At 29.2% G+C, this 24898-nt stretch overlaps 1 protein-coding gene across 6 annotated transcripts in view; it reads right to left on the bottom strand.

The window, feature by feature from the left end:
- The window catches only part of LOC100163056 (serine/threonine-protein kinase tricorner), a 147747-nt gene that overhangs the window by 87420 nt on the left and 35429 nt on the right, over positions 1-24898 (bottom strand). For 2 of the 6 annotated variants that reach the window (XM_001945839.5, XM_001945795.5), the window contains exon 2: positions 20057-20384. The exons of 3 other annotated variants lie outside the window; for them this stretch is intronic. In XM_001945839.5, the coding sequence (XP_001945874.2) occupies positions 20057-20309 (253 nt within the window). In that variant the 5' untranslated portion in view covers positions 20310-20384. Of the gene's footprint in view, positions 1-20056; positions 20405-24898 lie in introns of all 6 variants that reach the window. One more of the 6 variants, XM_029487286.1, reaches the window with a different exon arrangement.

The following is a 24898-nucleotide window of genomic DNA, read 5'->3' as shown; positions in this document are numbered from 1 at the left end:
TACATCATAGGTCTATAATATAAATTATTATCGTAATATACTTACTGAAATTAATACTTGAAATTTGAGTTCTAAATAATAATAATATCCAAATATTATAAATAAATACAAATACCTAAATATATTCAAACTATAGTTGTACATGATATTACCTATAACATTATATATTAAATTATGGGGAGCCGCAAAACCCTCCAACACCAGATCAATACAAGCCTTCCAGTCCATCTGTCTCCGTCTAGTTTCTTCTGCTCCTCGGTACATGACAAACTCCAACCTCCACAAAGACTTAAAAATACAAACCCTAAATCAAATCTCTAAAACATACTACATTAGATTTCATAATAAACTCCAATCACACACTAATCCACTAATCAAAAATGTATCATCTAAAACTCTACCCGACAACCCTCGACGAAGACTAAAAAGAAAATGGTGTAGGGATCTCTTACACTAATAATCATTAGTCAATCTAACGCACGTGCTGGGTGTTATCAATGGATAACTTCCCAACCTTAATATTCGCCGTCAATTTTATATTCTCTTCTTTTTTCATCAAATCTAATTATTGTACAAAAATTGTATAGATTTTAGATGTATTTTAAATAATAATAAAAAAAAAAAACATTATATATTATACAGAAAACTAAACAAAAAATAAAGAGTAATTATTTAACGCGTACAAATAAATTTTCGTTTTTTAAATAAATTTCTTTTATTTACGACATTTATTACACAAATCTGAACAATACGCTTAAAGTATACACATAATAAACACTACTATCGGGCTTGGACCTCGAGCGTGGATCGCCGAGCCGGACCGCAGTCTAAAATCTAGATAATATAATGACGGATAGTGTGTGGCGAAAATGGTCTACTTACTTAGCTTGGTGATCCATGCACGCGGTCCAAACCCGATAGTGCGTATGGGTATAATAAATTGATAAGATAAAATAAAAAATATATATAGGCACATTACAGAATACCTACCACATAAATTCGAACAATTTTTAACAAAAACTCTGGTGTTTTGTCGTTTTTTTGTTCTATAGCGGTAATAATAGCGGTCAACACTTGACATAATATGTAAAACGATTTTTTTATTTAGAATTATGGAAATTTAAAAAGTAATTATAATAAAAGACAGTTTCAAGAACGTAGGCATATAATAGATATAATTTTAAGACTTTTCTACAGGAACAATCGTTAGTCCTTAATTATGGTACAGGTGTATATTATTATCACCTCAGACTTAAAACACACATTAAAAAAAATTACAAGACAAAGACGACATAGAAAAAATATATTATTTGTTATTACGCTATACATGACCAGTTTCCATAATCATCGACCAGATTTTTTTTTTTACGCAACAGTTTTTAATTGTTATAGGCTGTGCAGTATACGTAGTATACGCGTGTGCGTTGGAGTTACAATGCGGTCGTAAACGTCGAAACGCGTTTAACCAAAGAGCACACCATATATATAATATAATGTAGGTTGCTATTATTCGACCGCGTGCTATACATTAGCTTTGTTGTTTTGTTTTAAATCTTACATATTATATTATACAGGTTGAACTACCGCATGGTTTCCTATTTAACAGCAGTGCAGTTCACTAAATGAAAAACTGGATAACACGATCGATCTATACACTTATATACACATAAACATAATATGTACAATGTACATATATACATATATAATAAATTATATGCATATGTTTTAAATAAAAACGTAGATTTTCTACCAAAATAAATTAAAAATAATTTGGTTATTAAGCTAAATATTATGCATAATCACTCCGGCATAAAGATTTAAATCTCAGATTATTAATACAAACAAAAACTGACTAGTTAGAAAACTAACAGTTAACCAACCATCATATTACATTATTCTATAGTGTATGATTACTATATTTTAAGATGAAAAAATGTTTTAACTCACAAAATAAAAAAAACCAAACGAGTTAAAAGTCAATTTAGTAAATTCCATTTTTTTTTTAAAGAATTAAGGTTAAGTTAATTTATTTTGCACGTGATTTTACCTACTGGACATTCCGGAGGCAAAATTATCAGGGGCATCAACTTGAATGACTAACAAGGCACAAATAATATTTTTTTTTATATACGCACTAATTTATGTGAAAATCTAAACAAAAATAACATTACATTTAAAAAGTATATATAGATACTATTGTATGTACCTAAATATTACCAAATTAATAAACTCAACTAAAATTCAATTCAAAATATACCTACTGGTTATTAAAAAATTAATAAGTTTAAAATTAAGTTAAGTTAACAAAGCAAAACAATAATTATTTAAGTTGAGTTAAGTTACAATAACACATTAACACGAATACAATATTTGTCAAAAAAAAATAATAGCTCTAGAAATACGTTTACGTTAATTTATTAAAACATGATTTAAAAATTATTTTTGCATACGACGAGTATTGCGTGTTTAACGTTATACATTACCAAGAGCGATGTATTATTACAACGTTAGAAGGGATTAAGATTTGGTATTAATCAAAATTGTACTGTTTAAATAAAAAAATATTTTAAGTTTATAATTGTACTTGATATTTTAATACCCAAATTATTTATTGTTAATAAATACAAATACAAATATATTAAGGTGATTAACGTTAAACATCACAACGACATTAATTAAAGACAACAATTTATACATTTTAATATTTTATAATAAGGGTATAAATATTTTAAGGTTTAGATTCTCGGTGAAGAAAACAATTTTAATTTACTTTGACAATGACTGACATTTTTTACTGTTTACCATTTTTTTAGTATATAAAACAGCTCTATAAAAGCTCGTGTAGTGGCTCTGTAGAAACTGCGAAAAAAGACTAGGTACGAAAAGTAAGTCAGCCAGTCCAGTTTCAACAAAATCAATATGGGTATTATTATTTGTCGTAATTCAGAAAATAATGGGCACTTAAAATGTTAAAAACGTCTTATGAACATTATAGTAAACAGAGCTCCGCTCAGAATCGTTTTTCGAATACGATGATTTATCACTGCTTTTGAATGTATACAATATTAATTAATAATAAAACACTATCTCACGTCGAGACAAGTGCGCATAGCCAACTATTCTTTGCTTCAATCATTATGTATATAAATCGTGTACTATCATAAATATCATATATTATAAACATTATCCTATAGAATAATATAATTTGATATAAATAATAATAAAAAATACTTTTACAAGTGTTCCAGATATTTTATATAAGACGTATGTCGTATATCAACATAATACGATCTACTATTCAATTTTAATCTACGGACATAATTTCTTTCATTATCTATTTAATCTAACATTAAAGTACTCGCCAAACAGAAAGAATTGCCGTAGATCAGTTAGATTATTTAAAAAAAAAAATGAGAGCTAACGACTAGAACGAAAAAATGAAATCGAGAAAAAAATTAAACATACATTTATGAAATCGAGTAAAAAACATTGAAAGAAAAAACTTAGTAAATAATTTTTGTCATTATTGTTTCTCGGAGAATGACTATGGTCTATTCTGCGCGCGTATAATATATTATATGTATCGTATAACATCGGTACTATTCGTACTTAGTACAGAACATGAATTGTTCTACTTTTTAGTGTTAACACTCAACATATATATGTAATAATAAAAGCCATAAAACCATATTCAGCATAATATGGATATGCACTTCTGAAAATAATCGAAGTATAAAAGTAGATAAAAGGCTATATTTAACTATTGTACTCTCGAACTTAATATTACCTCCAAACTGAAAATTTTTAACGTGGAAGCGTTCTTTTACAAAAAATAACAGGATTAATAAACCGTTTTTGTCTAAGATAAATACGGTCACTGTTATTTTAATTATTTAACAACTTTAATGAGGATATAACAATATATTATATTTTATAATTCAAGAAATAGCAGTTTTATTTACAAAAATTATAAATGCAAATTTAGTACAAGATATACAAAGACTGAATGAATATTTGATAATCTCGCTTAGAACAATCATTCCACCCGAAAAACAATAATGAGCTAAACTCTATTTACCGTATAATAGTGTACTTTACCGGCACCTTATATATATTAAATATTTTCTAACTTTAAACCTTCGTTTTTATATCTATTTTTCTGTTTTTTTTTTTTTTAAATAGACTAAAAGAACATATTATGGTATTATGATAAACTTATACTATTAAGTTTAGCCTTAGGGTATTAATTTGAAAATTGTATTAAATATAAACGGGATTCGAATAAAAGATTATTAAAATACTTAGAACTCGATATGAGGGCACAATTTTTTTAAAAATAATACAGTCAAGTCTTGATTGAATTTCTTATTTTCTAGTAAAAGACAACATTATAAATTAGTCTAACTATATGGCTTTGAGGCAACTACAAATTTGTAAATTTACTCTGGCAAATTCAATTCGTGCTCGATTTCTTATGTATACATTTAGATGGATATCATGAAAATCGTTGGAATTAAGTTATTCTAAAATTATTCATATGCATATCAAAGAGATCGATATAATTTACACTTTCATAACTGTACGCAAAATACATAAAACTATATAATTGTACTACCAAACAATAACGATCTAAGACAATTTTATAAAGAATATAATAATATGTAAACAATTTTAAAACAAAAGTTTCTTTTTACACAATGTATATTATGTACACTTCAACTTGTCTTCTCTATCAAACGATTATAATTAATAGAAAATAATATATAAATTATTTTATTATATTATGATGTTTTTACATGCCTACTGTAAAACCGTGAATTATATAGTAAATCGCCCGGAACCAATTTCTTATTTTATTATTATTGAGCGAATATCTATAGTTTCTCTTTCTAAGACATGCTTGAAACTTATTTATCTGACAACGACAATATAATCAAACCATTAAGTAATACTTAAATTTAATTCAATGGCAGAACTAAAGATTTAATGTATTACGTGCCCTTCAAATCACGATATTTTTAATTTAAGAATCTATATAGGTACCTATAGTACAATAAATCTGAATAGTGCAATTTAGTAAATTTCACAAGAACTTAACAGTAGGTAATGACGAATAAGTCTGCTGAATACTTAAAATTGCATGATTATAAATTCTTAAAATAATATTATTATTTTTGGAAATATTGAATAATTTTGAAACATATTAGCATCTCTATATTAAATTTTTTTTTATTATAAAATATAAGTACAATCTATACACCTAACTTAACTAAGCAAAAAAAGATTATGTAAGTTAGGGAATAAGAACATTATTGGAGCTGCATAATTAAGTAGCCACCCAATACTTATATATTAATGACACTTATAGCTTGGGATTGGTATACGTTAGATGAAATGTTAGAATATCACGGTACCTACTATTTTCTTTTAAGTCTACAACGAGGGTTTCCAGGAAATGAAGAGATGTATAAGCCATTATTATCAATGGATTTGGGTGGTTTTTTAATCTGGTGAAGAATGGTGCATAGAAGATTGCTGCTTCTTTCTCAATTGTCTTTATGCCAAGATCTTTGTGAAAGGTCAGGTCAGGTGGAGCATTTGTATAATCTTGTGAAATGTGATATTTTGGAATGTTTAATTTTGTTTAAATGTTATTTTTTAGCCGATCCCAAAAGTTTAATCTATTATATATTTACGTCCATATCGGTTTAAGGAACATTTTATATATTAGTATAGTTTAGTTTTTAAAATGATAAAATTTGATCTTTGACAGTAAGATTTTTAGTGAGCGTCAACGAGCGTTGAGAATATAACCGTTTTGCCATAATATGACTTAGACAAGTTAATCTTTTATCGAGGTTGATAGGAACCTAAATATTTAACAATGTCAACTGTCAAGAGAAGGTATAGGTATAGATTATTTACGATAGTATTAAGTCCATCTTAAGGCGAAGGTCGAATGAACGCATTTATTGTGTTTAATTTAATTTACCATTTTGCGTACCATTCAAAAAATATATTTAAATAGGATTGTAATTTAGTCTAGACAGTCATTGTGTATTGATAATATGACTTTGACTTCATCGACATAGTCAGGGACAAGAAACTTATTAAACTTAAATAATTGTTCATAGAACTATCCAGAAAACTGCATAATGCGATATTATAGTGCACGATATAGGTACCAGCTATATTATATACTATATATACTATATAGGTACTACAAGATAATTATATTTCAACAAACCACTAGGTACTATAAAATACAGTCATGTAAAACAGTTACAGCATGAAAAAAACGAGACTTCAAAGACATTTTTTTCAACTTAAGAATTGAACTATGGGCTTGCACGCAAATATGTCTAAGGACCATAATTAGCTAGAATTTTACATCGTCGTGTGTTTTTATTTCGGAATGAATTACACAAGATGGATTTTGAAGAGTCTTAGCACTACTGAATTTTTAATAGCAGGCTGAGTCGTAAACTTTATAGATGATCATTCTTTTACGCTCTCTTTTTTTGTTTTTTTTTTTCTTATCCTTTATTCAGACGGGTTGTTTAAGAGGACCCGCGGGTTTCATTTCGTCGTGCTCATACCCATGTATGTATTTCGAACAATGAATCTTACTGAAATCAAAACGCGCTAGACACAATAAATCGAGAACGGTTTCGCGCGTCTGTTGCAGCGATAACGAGAAAGAAAAAATGGCCCACCCGAACAAATAAAGAAAAACGCGAAATTAAATTAAACGTTGAAAAATGTATCAGAAAACAATTAATTGAATGCACATACGTATTGTATTATAATACCATAGATATAAATTGAATAAAAGGAAGCGATGTTAAAAGTTCTCGGTACATAAAATAAATGATAGTTTGATTATTTCGTTCTTTTTTCAAATGCTTTCGCACTGCGGAGTTCATCCACGCGCCGAAAACATTTGAGTAACCCAAAACCGATTAAATACATTTATTAAATCATTTAAATATGATTATTTTATTAACTGGAAACGGGATATATTATTGCACAACGAGGAATAATAATTTGCCGTTTTTTCGAAACGTTGTCTAAAAAAAAAAAACAACAATAATGCGCAAACGTAATGATTCAAATAATAAAACCACATAGAACGCATATTATCGAAATAACATTTACGATCCTAAATATTATAATTCACATCATCATTATAATATATTACACGAGTAACATCATAATGTACACACAAAAACTGTGATATCGAAATTCAGTAAGTAATAATTTATATTATTCTCACGCGTATAATATGTTGTATTTTTTTTTTATTCAATCTTAGTTCGCACAACGTTCCAATATACCATAGGTAAACTGACGTGTATACTTAGTGCAGCTCCGATAATAATATGAGCGGACGAGTAAGGATATGATTATGTTCCAAACGTCAACCAACACAAACCATCATCAGCGACCTATAGACTGGCAGCCAATACCACAGCTATATCTACACGGCACATGAGCACAATTTATAAAAAAAAAAAAAACTACATATATAATATTTACACGAATGATATAAACAGAAAATAAATTACTTATATTATATTAATTTTTTGCTAGAAAAAAACACCGAAGTCCAATGTATATTTTGTGCGCGACTACGGTGCACTGTCTATTATTTTTTCTGATGACAAACTATATATTGATGACGATACCACAACCTCTATAAACCCTGAGAATCAAATTATTTAAAAAAAATTATAGTATGCCAACAGTTAGTGCATCTATTATTATATTTTTTAAATACGATATCGCATCGTTTGCAACTTCTATAACAAACACTGATTGTTTTTTAAACGCTTTTTTACAAACGACGAAACGCAGCGAATTACGCGCTGTATATGACTTTATAGCTGGATAAGTATAATATATAAAGTATACTTGTAATAGACGCGTGCACAGTCGATTGCATTCTAAAAAGAATTTCTGTCTAACAGCTTTTTATAAAAAGTTTATAGGTACGTACATAATGACAGTGACATCGTCGGGCCGACAATATAGCATAATATATAGGTACTACATTTTTTGTGTTATCGCAGCGACCGAGTATGCCAGTACAATTATATATATTAGTATATATTATGTGAGTGTGTGTGTGTACAATAGGTACCTCCTAACAATATTTAAATTAATGAGCAAATATGCTACAATCGATGGCTACCTACGCAATCATTGTCAACACGGTGACGGTACACCCATGATAAATGTCTAACACAAATGTGTAGAACTGTCGACTTATGCTGTACGTAAGTATAATAGTGATGTACAGATTTATCTAAAAAATATATATATATTTCTATAAACTCTATTACGGGTATCTGTGTAGGTAATAGGTCGTATATAATGCAATGGTTAGTTCCTAAAAGCGGAAAAGAATATTTGGCCAGTCGACCAAATTAAGCGGTACTCCGATCAAAAACATACTTTTTTCAAACCAAATTAATTTTTTATTGACCACAGTCGATTTTATTTTGTATATTATGTTTTATAATGGCATGCAACAATATAGTAACACATTATGCATATATATGTTTAGTTTATAAGACGGAGTAAAACTGTATATACTTGATAATTAACGCTGACGATATGTAATACATTATAACACAGTAAGGTATAACTGTTGATGACAATAATGACAAACTGATAAATTTGCACTAATTTCCGTAAAAATAACTAAAATAATAATAATAATAATGAGATTTTATCATATAATAGATAGGTAATATCAAGGTCAAAGGTATATACCATAATCAATTGCGTAATTTAGATAATCGCGTAATTATTTTACATATTTTTTAATTACATTTAGTATTGAAATAATTTGTTTTCTTACATTTTTATAATAATATATCATATGTGTGATAAAATTGTTTAATTACTTATTATGAGTACCTATATAAAACGCTTTTCAATATAACGACTATTTAAGGGAAAAATATATCAACACGACAATAATTTGTTATAATTATTAAAACCATGCGTCGTTTTTTGTACTATATTATAGGTAAAATAATTATATATGAACTTTTGTCACGGATGATATTTTTTATCTCAAAATTGATCAACAGTATAAATTGTAAATTGAATGGTACACAAAGCATCACCTATATAGGCACACTCTGAAGGTCTCGCGGTATAGCGTCAACAACAATATAGCAAAAACAATTTCAGAAATGTATATAAAATATAGCCCGATGGTAATCCAACTAGTTTATAATATAATATAGACACAAGTTCCGAAGTCTTCGAGGTTTTTTCGATTTTGTGATAAAAAAAAAGAAAAAAAATTTAAAAAGGAAAAACGTTTGTCATCTACTGTCGGGAAAAACCGTCAACCGGAAACGTGCAGGATTACTTATTTGCTAATAGCCAACGCATCCGGAACGGAATGAGTTGTCTCCATTCATTGTGAAATAGTAAGTAAAAAAAATCGGTCAGCGTTTTACGACGGCGGGCATTAAGTATTTTGTTTTTAGTTATTACTTATATTATTTATTCATTATTATACCTATATTTGCAACTATCTTTTTCTGCGCGTGCGTACACATCACACCATCATACTCCAATATCGGTCTGGAGAATGGAGTCAAGGCCAAAACGTTTTGTTCCGGGTGCGCCCTGTATATATTATGAGTTACAATAATTTATTATTTTATATATGTTCGACGCACGTCGTACACGGTACACGACGACCTCCAAATGTCTTGCCACAGCGAGACAAATAAAAACAACAATATAATGAAATTGAAATGGGATTATTTTAATCCATCAGTAAGAAAAAAAACAGACTATTCTATGCATATATACCTACCTACGCGCATATTCTAAAATCTAAGGTATAGACAAACAAAATTGCAGTGGCGATCATCGCTAATGTGTTTGCACTATTCCATTCATGACGACCAGAATTCTCGACCTTCGCTGAAAAATAAATAATTAAAAGGCCGTTAAGCTGTATTTTGTTTATTATTTTTATTATTTTTTTGCTTCTAATCGTAATTGTTGAATAAAGTAGTTAACACGCGTCATTGTTATATAGAGTAGGTATCTAAACCTATATAGTGTCACTTAAAATGTGGTACTAGAGGATTTTGGAAGTAGCCCAAACGACTGTACATGTACGTGTGTGAGTATATTTGCAATGCATGTGTGTGTAAATGCGAAATTTTTGTCGGTTAAAGAAAGACGTGCTCGCAATGAAAATAGCGAACCAATAGCCAAGCGTATAAGGAAGAGAGCCAAAAAAAGTTTGCCACTATACGGCTTCATATACGAGACATTGAATTTTCACCGTTACTATTTTTAATGCGTTTAGTGAAACACGCGGAGAGGTGTTTGACTGATCTAAACACCTCGGGAAACCTGGTTTGAAGAAAATGTTCTGTGCACTGCACCACTAAAGAACCGAAATAACCGCGTAATAAAGCGTTGGTTGTACGTAGCATACCAACACAAATGCAACTTGAAAAAACCTCCTAAATTAAAAAAAAAATTCGTTTTAATTTATTGTCCAGTAAAGTAAGCGTAGCGTTGAATACATAATACTTTACTGTTAAAACTATTACGCACAAAATTTGTTTTGCCAAGCGTAACACACGACCAAACTTTACAATGAAACAACAAAAAAATTAATAGCTCATAATTTTTATTTTACAAATATAACCGTTTCTATTATAGTAAACAACTTTTTTTCTAGAAATATAAAAATATATAATCCTTATTTTTCTAAATACAGAATTAAAAAAATTATACCGCCTATGATATACGCGTATATGCCCACGTAAAAGAAAATATATACGCAATCGCGCCGAAGCAACATTAGAAAAAAACAACGACGACTGCAATTTTATTTTTTTCAACGGCCCTCAACAATACAATATTATACATATAATCACATGCGCACCCATTCCTATATATGAATATAATAATATATATATAAGCTCCGGGAACAAATAAACGCACTTAAATCGAATAAATAAACAGTATAAGTACTTATATATCTCACAATATTAACGACCATGAGTTGTTCTTGCGTCTCAGGGTGATGGTTTTATTTTTATTTCCATGACACACAGTGGTTTATAATACACTGCTGCAGTTTCCCTTATCTAAGGGCGACGGGTAAAAAAATGCGAACAATACACGCACGTTTAATATTATATATAGGCACCTAAATAAGTCGTTACACAAATCGTACGAGCGTCTATGTGCGGTAACTTCATTGCTAAGGTAAAAAAAATATGTTCATACAGTTCATCAAGGTCAGCAATTTACATGGTCATCTGCGACGACGTGCATATTATAAAAGTGCAACATATAGAACGTGCCTGATGTATAGGCATCGGTTGAATCGGAAAAAAAGGTAGAAGAAACGTAAAAAAAAATAACCGCGTTATTAGCAGAAACCATTATGGGACCAACACATGCAGCAGTATAACATTTAGAAAACTGAGAATATGGTTCAGTACGGTGAAATACATTTTGTTTGAATTGAAGAAATACTCTGTCCTTTTTTCGCGTCCCCTAGCAACACACAAGCTATACGGTTAATCTGGAATTCTAAATACCTATATAGGTACCCAATATGCAGTGGTTAAAGTGGGACACAATCTTATAAGAACTGCAAGGACCAAATTCCATTTTTTAAAAATACAATAATACTGTCATATAATATACTGTTTCTAACGTACAAATGTTATTTTATAATTAATGATTTTGGCTCATCTTAAGATAGCAAAAAGTATTAGTAAAAAAATATTTTTTTGTTTTAAGTTGTCTTCGTCTACACCAAAAAAAAAAAAATAAATAAAATTTGGCAATGAGCCCTTGCTGTCGCGAGTTTCTCAATAATTGCTATTGTAATAATATATTTATTCTCACAAACCGGTAGATAATTATAATAGAGGAGGAGGCAAATATCCAAAGTTCGGAACTGTACTGTTCGTTATATGCAATCGGTATATATATGTAGGTGTTCGGATATCCTATATATTATTCTATTTATTATATCTAAGGGCTACCTAGGGTGTGTAATATAATACTTATATATAGGCTCGTTGCGCAACTTCCAAACAATCACACACACACACACACGACACCCTATACAACAGATTCGGCGGAAATATTACTGATACTATATTTGTTAGTCGCGAACACGTTTCTGTTGGTGCTGTGATACGTATAATATGGTATATATGTATAACGTGTACGGGCGACAGCTGATGGCCATTCAACCATGCAGCTTCTTCTACTGCCTATACATAATATAATATTATTATTATACTAACACGCACCACGTCGCGTTATGCTGTTTAATCGAAACGGACATAATAGAGCAAACATGATCGTAATACACGTATATTATACCTATAGTACCTATACTACCTATAGTACCTATAGTACCTATAGTACCTATACCTTTTATACATAATAATAGATAGGAACTATTATAATACGAACGCATTACTATATATCGGATACACGACGTTTCTCCGCTGTGTTGTGTTGCGATTTCGTAATGATAAAAGATCAGCTCGTCCGTATATATATATATATATTATATATCTACATATAGGTACCTGTAAGGTATCGTCTCCCTCTCGACCACACATATTTATCTCTTCTCACGTATTCCGATTATTATTATGTTAGTATATGATTTTTTTTTTTTTTTGTTCTGTTTCTCTATATACCGACTGTCTGGCGAAAAAGTTTCGCGGCGACACTAAATCTACACGCACGCGCATATAATATACATGTCGTCCATTGTACCTATTGTTTTTGTAAAATATATACCCGAAATCATTTGAACAAATCGTGTAGTATTCGGTGCTGAACAAACGAAATGCACATACAATGTACGGCTGGTTAGATAGTGCAGCGGTCCAATACAAAGCAATTCGCTCGAAGAAAAGGCATTTTCCCTTTTTGTTATAATCATCACTATATTGCCACGGACTCTAAACTATAAATTGAATACAATATCTTAATAAGATTTGCGTTAGACCAAATTACTAACTGTATCACGATATGATTTAATCCACATGCCTCACTCGCGCACGTTTGTAACCGGAACAATAAAATATAAAATCGGCCGACTTGCAGCACCCCATCGTTTGCTCGGACAACCTGTCGGAAATAGATAACTATTACAGGGCTGGTCAATTATATAAGATGAATGATTTAGTGTGAAAACTGGAGACGCGTCGTGTCGGGATACGTATTTGCAGAAGTAACATTTCTCGAAAAGAATTATAAATAAATATTACCAAAAATTAAAACATGCCAAAATAACATGCTGGCGTATAACGTACAGAATACCTACCAGTTATAGCTAGTGTTCGTAACAAATATTATTAACGACGATGGAATAAACAAGTTTTTAATTTTATAATTTGCGACGCACTTATTTAACTTGTGTGAATTTATCTTATCAAATTGAAAAAATTAAAAATACAATTTAGGTATTCATGAATAAAAAAAATCGAATGGCCTACAGTTAATAAAAATAACTTATTAAAATACATTTCCTCGTCATAATTATAGTTTTTTATTTTATATCTGAATAATTTAAAAAATTATAATCACCTTAGAATTGAATGCACTTACAACTGTGTTAGCTAAAATACATTATATATAGGTACATCTAGGAATACACTTGATAAAATACATTTAGTAGTACCTATTATACGGGACAAATTTAATTTCTAAGACTATTATTGTTCGTTATCAACCACTATAATACCATTATGAAATGTATCGTTCCTTCCAATTGATAAAACTAAAATCCACAAATTTGAGTTTATTGTGAGTTTCCCGAAAAAAAAAACCATAGTATCCGTTATGTTTAGTTTGTCGAGGCATTACTCATTACTTTTATATCTCGCATAATAGGTATAGGCGTATTTTCCGCTGCTCCAAATTTAATATCTCCAACGGGAAATGAACAACTGTTTTTCTCTGCCAACGTTGTTTACAAGCCAATGACCACATAATACAACACAATACATAAACTGAGCAATAACAAAAAAAAAAAATCAACGCATCACACGATTGACGTCAATAATATAATATTCACAACAAACACACTATATTTACTTGCACTTAGTACTGAACAGTATAAAGGTTAAAACACTATATTGTATTGTACCATATTTAATATGCTTCACAGTCTAATCTCAACACTTTTCCTTAATTGATAAACCGTTTACTAAAACTCATAAGTAACTGATTTAAATTGTTTAAAAGATAATAGATAATGAATGCCATTCGAAAATTAATTTCTTACTCATGTATTTGAAGGTAACGGAATAAGCTACTATTTCTCCATTTTAACATATAATTAAGCTCGACAATATGACAGTAGAACATACGAGTATTGCCTAACCTGCAGCCTTCAACATATATGTAGGGTTATAGAGATAAGTTATAAAGTACAAAACATTCACAAAACTAAGAAATAATGGCAATAAATTATATAAACCCAAATAAATATTAAATGGAAGTAAAATAATTTAGATCCGAAGATCGCGGCATGAAGCTAAGTAAAACATGAAAATCAATGATAACAATAGTGCAGGGTGTCACTCTGCTGTATACTAGGTTACAAGTAGGTCAATATAATGGATTGTATTAAATTTGAATTCAATACTAACTATAATATCATTGTATAAGAAAAACGATTCTGAACGAAGACCTATGATATTACTAAATACTTTGATGATATTTTTGTGAATAAAGTAATTTATATATTATAAACTATATTTAGGTATGTGGATTCCTGTTTTACATTTTTCAATCCTTAGCTATATAAGTTGAACATTTAATACATTTTTAACCACTGAGTAATTTGTGAATTTTCAATTTGATAAATTTCGTCAAAATTCGAACTTAAATGCTTATAAAAAAAAATTGTGACTGGATTATTAATATTTTTTAAATATCGTTGGAACAATATATTAGGAGCCTTGTATTTTACAAGTTTTTTTGCCCAACAAAAATTTATATTGACATTTGTAGAAAAAAAAACTAAAACAATTTGAAACTGAAAATGTCCGTAAACAGTTCGAAGCAAATCAAATTTGTTTTAGAGTTACACCAAAAAGTAAAATCGATTTTGCGTCCGTTTTTCCTTAATTTTTCTTTTGTTTTTCATGGCGCTTTTGAAAACTATTTGGAATTTTTTACTTTTGACCCCCCCCCCCAAAAAAAAAAAAAAGAATAGTACCAACTAGATTCATTTTCCTATCAGAAAAGATACTGTAGAAGAAAATCTAATGATTTTTACTGTACTAAAAGGTGATGACAGACACAAAAAAAACACACATCATTGTAAAATTAATGCATTCAACGCTCCGATCAGAATCTAAAATCAAATACATTTTTAACGTAGAGTATATAGGCCACTATTTGTGTTTGTGTATATGTAATTTAAACACAATATATTATATGTGTTATAGGTGCAGTGTTGTAGTCAATTTAAACTATTGGTTTCAGTGAGTCATCGGAAACACCCATGATAATCTTCTACAGAGTTCATCAAAATGTTGGAGATAAAAAGTTACATTTTTTATTAGAAACTTTAACGACACATACAAATGAAATGTGATAAGTAATAATCTAATTTTTTTAATGGATTGACTTCGTTTGAAAATCGTCTTTGAAAAATAACCAATAGGACTCAATACCTAGTGATTATAAGATTTTATACATAGAACTGTATTATTAAATTATTATAAAATACTTAAGTATACGTTAATCAAATATTTTCATATAATAGAACCGGACACGTGTTAAGTACCTAAACATAATTATGTAACACAAGCTGATAGTTACTATAATATCTAATAACTAATAAGCAATCTACAACGTACAGTGCATAATGGTAATAGTAACATGAGGATTCTGAATTTTTATTTTATATGGAAATTACGAAAAGTTTAGTGAGAAATTGCCACTTTGCATTTTGCAACCATTAATATTTTCCTGTAATTTTATGAGACCATTTGAGTTTGATTGACCGAAACTCCTAAACCATTCCTCTAAAAAAATTTAGGGGAGAATTGTGAAAGTTTGACCAGCATTGTGGCTTTACAGTGAAACGACGAAATTACCTGTACATATGAGGGGAAATATTTTGAGTATGATATACAAGAAAAAATACATATAAATGTGGTTAAGTATCATTATTATTAGAATTATACGGCAGATATGGAGTTATCAATGGTGATTCATTCCTACGACAGTGAAACATATTTAGTTGCCGTAAGTTACATAAAATATGTAGCGATTCGATCAATTCTAGGTTTAAAATTACTACAAATCCATACATTTTTTTTATTGAAAATTTAAAAATTTAAAATTAAAAATGATTTAGCATTAGATAGCTTGGTTAAAAAAAAAATTGTTGTAAAATTAATTCATACTATCTAGCCACATGTTCCAAAATCACATGGAAGTTATTGAAATTCGATATAGGTGCACTTCACTGCTTATTTATGACGGGAGTAGAACTTAGGTAGGTATATTTTCAAAGACTTGTGTGTTTATACGCAAGAGTGATCCACACATTCAATATTAACGTTTTCCGCATTGACAGCTGATTTTTATAAGCCACAGTCGATAGCGATTAACCGACAGTTAAAAACGTAACAGTAAATCTATGATAGCTGCTGCAGATGATGAACTGCTGTAGTACAGTATTGGCTGGTTACAGTCTTGGTGGTAGATAAGTTTCATACCGCGAATAACTGCTTTAAACATAATATCCGCTAGTCTATAATTATTATGGTGGTCAGAATATTCGTGTAGCGTGACGTTTTGAGCAATAAGACAAATAATTAAAAAGCAGCGCCATTTTATTATGGTACTATATTACCTACGCAGCAGCCGTTATTTCAACGCGTAACATTCAGAAGGATATTATAGTTACAGCGGCGGTCTTCACACTTTACTCTATATGAAAAGCATTAGCGGAACAAAAAAAATCCATTCCATCGTAAAACCGATATGCTTCTGCTACTGAACATTATTACATGAAAGTAATAAATGTATTTTACACTACATGTAATTTCACTTAAAAGTACCTAAGTATTTATTTTATTAGTATATTTTTCCTGTTTTTTCGAAGCACAAGATTAATGACAAAAAAAAATATTCTAATCTTGTTAAATATATAAACAAAGTGGAGTCAATTAAACACAAACATACATATATATGTTCACAAAAACCGATAGAACTAAAATAAACACAACTAAAACGATTTAAATGTTATTATTAATACCACAGATGAGATTTATAATTTAATAACTTACTAAATTTTTTATTTTTATTTAATTGGTCCTATCTCCTAATTGACCTACATTAGAAACTTTCTAAATGGAGGTTATGTCATTTAAAGTCATGGTTTATTCTAGCTGATGTACTCGAGTGTCGGTCATTGTACTAAACAAATTTATTAACCGTTATGTTAACCTTTGATTTTGGCATAAAACACTTACTTCTTCTATTTAACAATTGTTAAACAATTATTTTATTACTTGATCAATAAAACATAATGTCATTTTACATTGTGCAATTGGTAAAATAAATTAAAACAACTATGTACTTCGTAAAACGTTTATATCGTATTTATCGATGAAATTTTACAGATGATCTCAAAATATATAAATAAATTCAAGTGGTAGCTTTAAATACTTATATTATGTTGGTAAATATATTATGTCGTCTAAATATGATATAATTACTATAAATGCGAAATATTGCAACTATTAAACAAACAAACACTTCTGAGATTAGTTAACTGTTAATATTTATCTATATATGTGTTTATAGTGTACCTATACTTTATACTACACTATACTTATGTGTTAACTAGCAGAATAATTTTATAAAAATGACCTATGTTAAAGAAAAAAAAATCAATGCGTTATAAACAAAAATATACCACTAGAAAAATAATTAACACATTTTGATTATATTTTCACTATAATCATTAAGTGACACATACATTCAAGTATATACATATTTAAAAGTCAAAAAAGTTGCAAGCTTTAAAATGATAATCTTAATATGTAGTTACTGAAACAAATTAATTTGTTTCTTGTATTCTCTAAAAATCCATGAAAATAAAAAAAAATTTGAAATCATTTTCGTGAGTTGCTTTCGAAAATTAATTTAACTATACCTAATAACATTCTTAGAATGTGTACGCGTCTAAATCATCATGGCTTAAACAAAAAATGGTATGTACTTTTAATTAGAATTATATTGCCTATACTACCTATATTAGACTTGAGACCCACTGCAGATAATATACAATATACCTATATATAGTTTTGTTTTAATTTTATCTTATGTAAAATTGAATCATAATCAAAAAATGAATACACAAAATACAAAAAAAAACAATGGTTATTACAACCTTGGATTAGACAGGAAAAATAAACACAATACACACACACACACACACAAGTCACAACTCATAAAAATATTACGGGAATATCATAGGTACCTATAGTACATAATATAGCGCCGACGCAGGATATTGTTTTATCTATATTTCGTCTTGGCTATACGTTTTTATGCATAAAAAGAAAGCATTCTTCTGATGTTCATGATCCAAGTCAATATATTTACGAATATATCATACAAATAAGCACCCAGATGTTATTAATTTCGATTGCAGTTGTGGATAAATGAGGAAAAATAGTGCTGTTTGAACCAACATCTGTGGGTGATAAAAAAAAATGCAATTATACACGATTGGTGATAAAATTTAATGATAGGTACTCGAAAAAAAAAGGAAAAAAGGACGTTAAATTTAAAACCACGGATATTATTGTACACAGGCGACATTGAAATCATATTGCGGTGATTGATAATCACCACGCAACAAAATATAATACGCCTCGCTATCAGCGAGTACTCGTATAATTATTATTTGCATTGTCATTTTTTATACCTATATACAATATACATTATACATTATACATAAACTCATACATTTTTTTATAGAACATATAATACGTTAAAGTGACTAATAAGCATATGATTTAGTAAAAATCTGGTCGGATGACTTATAAGTCACCACGTGCAGTAGGTATGTGCTAATTTACATACACGTGTATGACCATCATCCCATAATATATAAACGTATTATTATATTATCCGTACCATACAAGCCGATAAACCAAAAATTAAAACAATTACAAATTGAAGAATGTACATACTTATATTATATAGGGAGTGATCATTTCGTCGTGAACCAGGCAACATTTTACATAATATAAATCATTTTTAATTAAGTGTATGTACATTGTATACGTATACTGATAATCAACGAAATATAAAAAAGTATGTTTTTAACGTTAAAAAACAAATTGTATTTTCTAAGATATTGTTAGGTTTATAATAAAATAGAATCATCCAGTAAATTAAATATATGATATGCATTATTCTTTTTATAGTATTTAATTAGTAATTGAGTTTAACGAATGTTTTTTATAGTAAACACATTAACGTAATAATAATTAGATAATAAGATATTTTATCCCAAATAATATTGTAATATATTAAATATTTTTTTCTAAGTTACACAAATAAATTGTTTATTTTTCATTATTCTAGAATAATAAGGATTTTTATATTATTATTTTTTTTTTTTAAGAAATGGTTAATTTACCGGAAAAACTATTTTTTTTAATAATCGTCTACTTACTATAAATTGCATAATAGGTAGGTACTTCCTAATTTTATTGAATATTAAATATTTATTAATATACAAGCAATATAAAATAAATAAATATACACGAATAACAACCCTTTTCACTATATTCCAAGTAATTTGGGGGGCACGCGAAGGGGTTAGTCCAATCAGAGGAAAACTATAATTGATTGAACAAATCTCAAGGAGTTGATGACATCAATCAAAAACATTTAAAAAAAAAAAATCTGTATAAATATAAAGACCATCCTAATTGCACGATATATACATATTATATTATAATATACGAATTCGACATACCTTTTTTAACCAGCGGCTTTTGACCGAATCGGGCGAGCCACCAACGCAACAGTCGGCGGAGCAACGAGAACCCATTGGTATATCCGGCGGCGGGTTTTCCGGACTCTGAGAACTTACGGTGGTAAGCCGGCAGTCCACCGGCGCCGGCGGCGGCGTCATCTTTCTTGTTGCCGCCAAACTCTTCGATCACCGGCGACACCACCGAGACGGGAGTGACGACGGCCGTGTGGTGTTCCCTGCTGTACGGCGACATGTGCACTTATATATAATATAACAGTATGCTCCAACGCTTCAGTATTCACATTATATCCTTCGTCACAGCACCAGTCTGTGTGTATACATTTTTTTCTTTATAAAAACGTTTGATTTTACAATTCCAATTACGCCCCTTGCAGGACCGGATTAAACCATTCAAAGGCACTATATTATATTACGAGCACTTGGATATTTATCTGAATATTTATAGCGGCTAGGTACCCAAATTTTCAAGATAATCTTTTGGAAAAATGTAAAAATTTCTTCAGTAAAAAGTGATAAAATATAACTCAATACCTAATAATTGTATTTGTTAATTTTTTTTTACTATATTATGCTGTATAGTGTGGAACTTTAGTTATAATTGTATAGTAACCTTGTATGCTGCCTCTATATGGTTAACCCGACCCTCCACACACGTCCACCACGACAGCCGATTCTATATAATACGCGTACGATATGTGTAACATTGTAGGAAATATAAATCGCGAATTCTGATCGATCGATCGTCTCACGAATATATTTTCGGACGAACATGCGGTATAATAATATTTATTCGCTACACGACGAGTATATATAGGTATGGATAATGATGGATATACAATATACTCTTCGCCGGTTCCGCCGTAGACAATGAAACAATAGACGTGAGACGGAAAGATTGCTTCAACAACGTGATGCCGACAATCCAGCAGAAGATTTCGAAACGCAAGGGCGTGATCAACATTCTATACATGGCTGCGGAGATGAAGATCAACCGATTTTGGTTCGAAAGAGTCGGCGGTAGTGGTTGTTGGTGACGGTGGTACGGTGGCAATATTAGAGTAAAACTCGATAACATTATAAAAATCCGACGAAACCTTTTGCTATTTTCATTACCAATATCCGTGATATTAAAAAACTTTTTATTGACATTTTTTTATTCATTTTATATTTGTATCTAATTTCCTCTAAATTAACATTATTTTTTTTAAATAAAAAAATTACCTTCGGTGATTATGTATAGACTATAGACGAATAGTCATTTAAAACATTATAATATGAAAATAATCAAATACTATTAAACGCACGCATATGTATACGTTATGAGGTTTTCACTGAGCAGTGAACACATTATTTTCATATTTTCGTTTCAAGCAATTATTATGTACAGTATATATATCATATTTTATACCCTATATATATCATATATAATTGTATATTTTTATACATTTTTTAAAGTTTTTTAGTCATAAATGCCATAAATGCAATAATATTTTGTTCATAATACCATATCATCGTCTGAAATTCAATACGTATACCTATAAAATATTATTTTATTTCAGTTATTTTTAAATATAGAAAAATATGCAAATGCCAAATTGTGAAAAAAAAGCGCTTTAAAATGTATACATAATAATATATCACGTACATAAAAGATTTCTATTTTAAAATAACGTTCAATTTAATAAAATGAGCATAATATGCTAGTAATGATTATAGGTATATTGATTTTTATCATATTTTGACTTTGTTATATTGCGTTTAGAAAAATTAATAACCACAGACAAAACAATATTATTACAGCGACTTTCAGATCTTTGATTAATTGTTCTCAAAATCTATAAAACTGTTTTCGATGTGCTCCATTAATAAAATTAGTCACTATCGTTACTAAAATGGTGATTCAAGTGTGAAATTTCGAATAAGTATGTGATAAGAAAATACAATTAACATTTAATAATAAAAGGTTATTTACATATCTTTTTGTTGGTGAAGTGTTAATTAATCATAATATATAAAAACATTGCTATTCAATAACTAGAATGGATATCTTCAATTATTACAAGAATGATTACAAGCAATTCAATAACCTAGAGTTACGTCAATGACTTTTCGCGGTCATTACCGTTATTCCGGTTATGGTTGTGACTGTGACAACCGGATTGGTACCATTTTTCCCTCTGTGAACGTAACAAACAACAACGGGCAATTACCAACAGTGTTATGAAGGTTTTATCTTAAAAGAGGAAGACACATGTATCCTCTTCAGGGAAATTACACTCATAACGACCTATCAGTAACTACTGATAGGTCATTAACCGTTTAACGGGCGTTTACCCTAATATTACAAAGATAAAGAAACACATCTTATTAAAATATTTGGTAAACATGATATTTTAGTATTGAATTATTAAATAGGTGTATTAGTAGACCGTGATATTGTTTCATTTTGCTTATATAATCTGGCGTGCAGACAACCAACATATTTTTTAAGGAAAGTAAATAGGGCCTATTTTTTATTATTTATACTTTATAGTAAGTTCATATATCTATACTTAATACTTATTCATTATACAATATATACCTATTACTATAGTTTCAATTCTCAATCGAACAAATTGAAAAATTGAGGTTAAATCCACGCCCAACACTTATGAAAATGGACATTTGGACACGATGAAAGAAAATGATCGATAATATTGACCAAATATGACTACATGCCATAATTGTATGCCAAAGAATATAGAACAAATATATATTTTTCGATGAACTTCAAACGTATAGGGTGGGCGTTTCACCCATGAGTAAATTATTGGGTCTTGTAGGCAACAATGGTGACAAAACTCTGAAAGAAAGTGCAATGATAACAAAATAACCGGAAGAGGAGTGTGTTTTTAATGACGAATTGTCCATAAACATTAAAAAAAATAGTCACTTATTTCAAAGGTGGCCTTGGATATAAACCATTTGTCATTTTTTATTTTTATTTTTTATTTCGTAGACATTGTCTATTGACAAGCATTTAATGAAGGACAAAATTAAAATGAATCGAACAACCTAATTTTCTACATTAATATATTATTTCAAGTATAAAAATATTAATATTAATTGTTTGAAACAAAACTATACAAAACTTTTAAAACCTATTTCACACAAAATGTATTTCTTTATAATATTATATTTTTAATATAATAGTTACTCTTTAAATAATATAATAAGTATAAATATTTATACCTTGATAATATAATAAATAAAAGATATTAAAAATGACCCTAATCTGTCAGTTCTACTAAATTTACTAAATTCTATGTATTTAATTTAATAGACAATTATTAAAAGTACGTTGAGAATAAATGTAAATATTTCAAAAATGTGCACACACTCTTATGTTATACATATATTAGGTATCGGTCATACCAGAACGATACTCTCGTAATTTAGGTAGGTATACTTTAAATGTCAAATGTCAAGGGCAAATATGAGGCAACACGATGAAAACCTTTCATTTTTATCATCGCTAACTACTTAATTAATACTATCAACGGCAGACGGTAAGTTTGTATTTTTACGGTTAGTATATCAAGTGGAGAGAAAATGATAAGAAATAAAACACGAAAACAGACGTGGGTACCTACACAGTGCGCTTTTACCCATACAATAACATCACGCAAGAAAAACGTAACAAAGCGTATATAACTTATTCTTACGATTGCTGGAAAATGATTTGAATGGGAGAAAGCCACATATAATATGTACGTATGAAAAGGATCGTGAACAGCGAACGCCGCCGGGGTCATGATATATCCTTGCTGCTGCAAACAGCAATGATCAACGGGGGCGATGAGACGACAATGTGATTTTTCGATATATTTTTGTCATTGAACACTATATATACATTTGCATGGCCCATTCAACGCGAGCACAGCGGTGCTGTTTAACAAAGCGTTTTTGGTGGTGCAGAAAACTATCAAGTCACCAGGTGTGGAATCTTATACGTCATACCTAGGTATATATGGAGTGAATTCATTTTGTTGTATATACGAAGAAGAGATAAAAAAAACATGTGGGCGTAGGTACCACCGGGTCGCATAAAGAGCTATAAAATGTACCTACCTATACATTTAAATGTCAAATTATGTACATTGTAGGCAAATTGTCATTAATATTTTTTATGGTAATAATTGTAGTTTAAATATTTTTTCTCTGAGGTAGTATTATATTAACATTTCATGGTTTAAATACTACTCAACTCAAAACACTGATGTTAACGGTAGGTAATAATATAAATCAAGATATAAATTAAATATACCTCATGATAGTATAATATTCTCTGTTGATAAAGACGATATGAAAACTACATTGTTGCCCTACTAAATTCGTACTTCTATACCTATTATGTAAATAGAATGTGGAATAGAATAATTTTAAAATACTTATACAACCTAACGATATACGTAAAATGTACGAACGTTATGTACGTGATTATCAGATTACGTGAATAATTATTTACTTAATGGTATATTTTGAAATAATATAAAATTTCGTTAAAATAATTTTGTACAAGATTCACGACACTATTTTGATACTTAAGGAAAGTTCGACTATTGCATAATGTGTATATACAAACAAGAAAAATATAAAGGTGATCTAAATAGTTTTTAGCATTTAATAGAATACCTATTGTCTAATTTAAAACATTAATATCGTTGAATATAGTCTTAACAATTTCAACTGAACAAAATGTAATATACCTACAATTTTATACAGATTTCAAAAGTAGTTTTTTTTATATTTATATCTGCATCTAACATATTAAACATAATA

The sequence above is a fragment of the Acyrthosiphon pisum genome, chromosome A1, assembly GCF_005508785.2.
Source record: "Acyrthosiphon pisum isolate AL4f chromosome A1, pea_aphid_22Mar2018_4r6ur, whole genome shotgun sequence".
In the NCBI taxonomy this organism is placed as follows: Eukaryota; Metazoa; Arthropoda; class Insecta; order Hemiptera; family Aphididae; genus Acyrthosiphon; species Acyrthosiphon pisum.
Note: the sequence above shows the minus strand (reverse complement) of the source record. Positions and strands in the feature narration are given on the sequence as shown.